The sequence below is a fragment of the Guillardia theta genome (assembly GCF_000315625.1).
Source record: "Guillardia theta CCMP2712 unplaced genomic scaffold GUITHscaffold_29, whole genome shotgun sequence".
In the NCBI taxonomy this organism is placed as follows: Eukaryota; class Cryptophyceae; order Pyrenomonadales; family Geminigeraceae; genus Guillardia; species Guillardia theta.
This window is the reverse complement of record NW_005434645.1, coordinates 435,259-440,813: the sequence shown is the minus strand read 5'-3', so window position 1 is coordinate 440,813 and position 5,555 is coordinate 435,259. Positions and strand designations below refer to the sequence as shown.

At 54.4% G+C, this 5,555-nt stretch overlaps 3 protein-coding genes across 3 annotated transcripts; 1 reads left to right on the top strand and 2 right to left on the bottom strand.

Moving 5' to 3' along the window:
• Positions 1-205: 205 nt before the first annotated feature.
• GUITHDRAFT_152300 (hypothetical protein) lies at positions 206-1,382 on the bottom strand (the record flags this gene model as incomplete). Its single annotated transcript, XM_005833629.1, has 9 exons — positions 206-228; positions 284-365; positions 414-483; positions 532-580; positions 629-732; positions 780-896; positions 943-991; positions 1,042-1,145; positions 1,193-1,382. Coding segments are annotated over 8 exons (709 nt in total), but the record flags the coding sequence as incomplete, so codon positions are not given.
• A 966-nt stretch (positions 1,383-2,348) lies between these two features.
• GUITHDRAFT_86641 (hypothetical protein) lies at positions 2,349-3,392 on the top strand. Its single transcript, XM_005833628.1, has 7 exons — positions 2,349-2,458; positions 2,505-2,572; positions 2,616-2,684; positions 2,733-2,838; positions 2,887-2,993; positions 3,108-3,189; positions 3,307-3,392. The coding sequence occupies exons 1-7, from the start codon at positions 2,438-2,440 to the stop codon at positions 3,364-3,366; spliced, it is 513 nt and encodes a 170-aa protein (XP_005833685.1). The 5' UTR covers positions 2,349-2,437; the 3' UTR covers positions 3,367-3,392.
• A 683-nt stretch (positions 3,393-4,075) lies between these two features.
• Positions 4,076-5,311, bottom strand: GUITHDRAFT_56193 (hypothetical protein; the record flags this gene model as incomplete). Its single annotated transcript, XM_005833627.1, has 5 exons — positions 4,076-4,482; positions 4,549-5,006; positions 5,061-5,135; positions 5,192-5,229; positions 5,282-5,311. Coding segments are annotated over 5 exons (1,008 nt in total), but the record flags the coding sequence as incomplete, so codon positions are not given.
• Between the last annotated feature and the right edge of the window lie 244 nt (positions 5,312-5,555).

Here is a 5,555-nt window from a genome sequence, read left to right as displayed (position 1 = left end):
TCGTTTCCCCCCTCCTAGTCGTTTCACCTCGTAAGTAGGCGCTGGGCATAAGGTCCTTGGAGTCAGAGCCGTTCCTCTACCACCCCTCGTCAGTCGCCGCCAACAGTCGCGGCCATGCAAGAACCTCATCGGGGTACGGCATGTTCATGATGTCGTCCGACTCCTGCACTGCCGTCGGGACGCTGCCATGGATGTATGCGGCGTGAATGTCGTTGATGGTGCTGATGTCTGCAACGCACGTCCGTCTCAGACTACTTGACAACGGGAACCGGAAACGCCCTACCTCCAATCATTCCTAGCTGGGACTTCCTTGCCTTCAGCTGGGGGTTGTAATGGCTCTCAAGTCGGCTCTGCTTCGCCTGGAGCTGCGGCTAGACGTCAGCAGGCAACCATCATCGGCTTGTGTACATACCCTTCGCTTCACTGGGTCCTTGGCAACGCCAGTGATGTCCGAGGCTTCCTGAGAGGAAGTATCGATGGAACCTGGAGAGCTTGATCTCAGGTCGTCAACAAGGCGACGGCTCGACGAACCTCTGACGTAAGCGCTGGGCATGAGGGTCTTTGAGTCCGATCCATTCCTCTGCCGCTGCAGTTTCAGATGGCTTGCAACTCCTCACACCTCCGTCACCTCATCCGGGAAGGCGAAAGTAGTGATCTCATCAGACTCTTGAGCGGCCGTGGGGACGCTGCCATGAATGTAGGCGGCATGGATTGAGTTGATGGTGTGGATATCTTAGGAGCTCTTGTCAGCAAGCTGCAAGCTGCTCGACAAGAATCACCTCCAATCATCCCCAGCTTGCTCGTCTTCGCCTTGGTCTGATACAAGAACTCCTTCCTCGGGTCCTTCGCCACCCCAGTGATATCCTGAGCCTCTTGAGCTGACGTGTCGATCGACCCTGCATCTTGCCTCAGCCCTTCCACCTGCTCCCTCATCCGAACTACCTCTGATGTACGCGCTGGGCATCCACTCCTTGGCGTCGGATCCGTTCCTCTGCCAAAAGCTCAGCGCGAGGGTCTCCACATCTCCTCATCGCAGCTCACAGCATCAGGGAAGGGAAGGTCCATGATGTCGTCCGCCTCCTGCGCTGCCGTCGGGATGCTGCCATGGATGTACGCGGCATGGATCTCGCCGATGGTGCTAATGTCTTCAGGGGCATCAGTGGTCGCAGAACTAGCCTCCTGCCTCCTTCACCTCCGATCATCCCCAGCTCGGATCGTCTCGGGCCAGTGCTCCCGATGAGGAGCGCCAGGGCGAACAGAGCTGTGCAAGAGAGCAGGACATAGCCAAGAGTCTTCGCACGGGATGATCCAGCCGAGGAAGACTCTGAAGCCCTAACAAACACTTCCCCTCGCTGGTAGCTGAGCAGCATGGGAGCTTCCACCTGTCCAGCTTGTCAGCATGGGAAATGTTTTTGAATGAGAGGTCGAGCTCTCCTCATGCTGACCCTGATCCTATTATTCTAGCTCGTCCTACCCTTTCGTAACTGTTGGAACTGAAAGGCATTTTTCCCTTCCTCGTCTCGAAATGCCATCTCCTCATCCGGTACATATTCTTCCACATATCATAACAATTGAAAATTGCCCAATGTTTATATTGTACTGATCATCCTTGTGTTATTATTTATCGTCTAGTCACTCCTCCGCTTGTCTCGGGAAACCATTCTACTTGCATTCCTCTTTTTGATTTTCAACGTCGAATCATCAGATTCATGATCATATCATCCCATCAGTATGATAACATTCAAAGCTATGTGGTTTCATCCTATCTTCCTTCTCTCCATCGTCACCATTGCCGCAATCATCCGCATCGTTGCATCTCGTACCTCCATGCCGCTCCTGCCCATCTATTTTGGGTACCCCCCACCCCACCCCCCAAATTCTCATCTGAAACTACCCTCAGGTTGTTTCCAAGTCAGCTTGATCAATTTCAAATAAAGACTTTAGCTAATAATATTTAGGCTAAATATTAGGTGGTCAGTTTGAGCTATTTTTTTAACTTTCATTGGCAGACTTTGAAAATAAGTTTTTCAAATTAAATATGGCTCAGCATATTTCAGCAAAACTTCTGAGAATTTAGTAGGAATTCTTCAACTGGGGGTAGGGGGTGGGTTTAGCAAAGCATGGCAGTGGCTTAGTACTGGAGCGACAGGTGAACAAGCGAAGCAGAAGGAACGATAGAGGAAGAAGAGAGGGAGGGAGAGGAGAGGAAGGGAGAGGAGGGGAGAGGAAGGGAGAGGAGAGGACTGGATAAAGAAGTTTTTGAGAGGTAAAGAGAGAAAGAGCGAGGAGGATGCAGACTTGAGAGTAGAGCATGTGTGATAGGCGCGTCACTTTCGAGGGAACCCATTGAAGTCCCTCCAAGCCCTTGAGTGGAGCAGAGACGATCTTGCTGAAGCTTGAGAATCATTCAAATCGGGTCGACTGGAGGGTACTCGCCATGACAAACTTTCGCAATCTGGTGAATCTCATGAACTATCTATACGTGTATTGATTTTACCATCTAGATGCAAACAGCCAAACACGTCCTCTTCGCTATCCCAGTAGCCATTACCGTAAACGACAGCGTTGTCAGGTCCAGAGCACTCCTTCCATGACGATCTCTGACGTCAAGTCAGCACTGCTTGCATCGAAGGCGGGTCCATGCAACCGGTCTTGAATCCCAAGGGATCGACTACAAGGGACAGGTGAAATCGCGCGTGCTCCTGCTGTATCTGCTGTGACCTTGATCGCAGGGTTCTCCTCGACAAATTTACCATCCGCATGGCAAGGTACAAACGAGGAGATGTCTGCCTCCTCAAGAGCCCGGACAAGCCAAACTCGTGGATCGTCAAGCGCCTGGTGCTGCTCGCTGTCGCCAGTGATGGCGCGTGCTGAGTGCCGATGCAGATTGCGCTGGAGGGCGACAAGGTCAAGACAGACTCGCAGGGGATCGTTCCGGTCCCTCAAGGCTTCTGCTGGATCGAGGGCGACAACGAAGATAACAGCATCGATAGGTCAGCCGTCCTCCCCCCCCCCCCCTTTCCCTCCCCTTTCTTTTCTCTTCTTCCTCCCTGTCCCCTGACAGTCCCTTGTGCTCTGTCCTGGCATCTTTCTTATCGGCATGGCAGCAAACAGCTCGGTCCTGTTCCCCTCGCTCTCATCCATGGGCGAGTAACGCATGTCTTTTGGCCTCTGAACCGCGTTGGCAAGGTGAGTGAGCGTAGGAGGAGGAGGAGGAGGAGGAGGAGCAGCAGCAGCAGCAGCAGGAGATTGTGGTGGTGGTGGAGGAGGAGGGCAGTGATCGTCGATGATGATTGGCTCGTATAGGTACAAAGGGTCTTTCCAAAGGAGAGAGTATTGATAGGATATCACCATCCATGGCCATGAAACACATGAACCGCATTGCACTGATGCGGATGATGTGAATCCACCATCTCACATCCAAGCAGCAATACAGATAAACCTTGAACCTGATCCCTCCCTCCCTCCCTCCCTCCCTCCCTCCCTCCCTCCCTCCCTCCCTCCCTCCCTCCCTGCTTCTGCTCACTCTCTAGAAGCCACATTTACAACCCGAGATGGCCTTGGCGTCTGTTGTCAGTCAAAAGTCAGCCTCGGAGTATGGCGAGGACAGAGAGAAGACCTATGATGCGTCGGCCACTTTTATGCAGCTCTTCAGCCAGATGCTTTGCCTCCTGCTTGGTTGCAGGAGAGGCGAGCAGGATGTCTGTGCCCTTGCACTTCGTCCTTGTCGAGGGGACCGCCTGAGGGCAAGTTAAGGTGCACAAGTCAGCCATGGACATGAGGGATAGATACGAGAAAGTTGGTCCGCAGCGAGTTGAAGAGGGAGATCAACTCTTTGTTCAGGTCGTCACTGTAAACGCCGTGAAGCTTCATGTCTGTTGTCTCGATGAACGATACGACAATCGCTCCCCCTGTGGCACGTGCCGCTCCGTCCTCGTCGCGGATCACCTCGAACATGGGATCAGCATCAATCAGATCCTGCATGCAAACATCAGACGACGTCATCTGCACCCGCAGACATCAAGACCTTCAGGTACACCAACGCCTCCTCCTCCTCCAACGTCTGCTCCTCGTCCCTGGCTTCACAGGCCTCGAAGGCCGCCTGCATCCTGGCATGGTCGAACCCGCTCCCTATGATGACCATCTTCGTCTTGGGAGTGCTCTCCCACGCCCCCTCGTGCGTGACGTCGACTCGCTGCAGCCCACTGACGTGAAGCTCCAACTTGTGCCGTCGGCATTCAGCGAAGCAGATCAACCCTTTGGCCCTCATGACCAGGTTGCTTCCCAGCTCCTCCGGCAGCAGATCTCCGTACAGAAACCGCTGGAACTTGCGCAGGGACACCGGACCCGTCAGGGACAAGGCAAGAGTCCGGATAGAGCTCCTCTCTTGTTCATCGTGCCCGCCATGGTGCTGGCCCTCGTGGTGAGCCGTGTGATCCTCGAAACCAGCATGCAGCTTCTTGTTGTGAAAGTGCGCATGTCCTCCCACCGAGTAGAGCACTTGACTACCAGTGCCGTCATGCGACATGAACCCTGTGTCCGTGTCACCTCCCCTGCCCATCGTCTCGACATGGAGGTCCATCAGCAGCTCAATGGGGACTCTCCCATACTCCGTCTTGACGATCTTGGCGGACGATAACTTCGATATCTCCCGTTCCACTTCGGACACAGCCTGCTCAGAGCCGAGGAGGTCGACCTTGTTCAGCAGGATGAAATCTGCCGCCGAGATTTGCTGCCGTGCCAGCTTCGTCTCGAGCTGGGAGGAGATGGCGGTTGCGTCAACAACTGTGACCACCAAGTCGAGCCTGCACAGCTTGTTCAAGCTCGCAGCAACAGGACGAGGATCAGCAGCGCCGGAAGTTTCGATGACCAGGTAGTCCACTGTCTCCCTCCGCTCGAGCACCTTCAACACCTCCCTCCTGAGGTCGTCCCGCACGTTGCAGCAAACGCAGCCATTGGTCAGCTCCTGCGTGCAGATGCCGAGGCCGGCGTTGTTGTCGCATGACCTTGATGGTGCCAAGTGAGAGGTCGACGCAGCAGCTCAAGTTCGCCTCTCGCACCTGAGCAGCTCTCCGTCGATGTCGATGGATCCGATCTCGTTGACCAGCACGGCTATCCTGAGGTTCGATTTGTTCCTGCCACAGGAGTCACGTTTCAACAGCAGTCAGAGCATGCGGCCGCATGACTGTACGTGAGAAGATGCCGGAGGAGGGTCGTCTTTCCTGAGCCCTGCCAGGTTCCTCCGTGAGCTGAGGCGAACAAAAGCATGAAAGCGTCAAACCAAGAACCCAGTAACAAGCAACATCGGCAGCTTTTCACGGTGCCCGCCTGTGATTCCCAGGCACCTTCAGGAGATGGTCATGCAGAGTTCGGGATGGGGCAAGAAGGAGATGAGGAGGAACCTGTTCTCGTAGTTGAGACACATGTTCTCCATGGCTGCTGCAAAATAGTGCGGAAGGACTGCGAGGAATCGAGGGTGAGTGAGTGGCGAGTAGGAAAAGAAGGAGCGGAATGCTCACACGCAGCAAGTGATATCGACAGAATCAGGTTTGCCA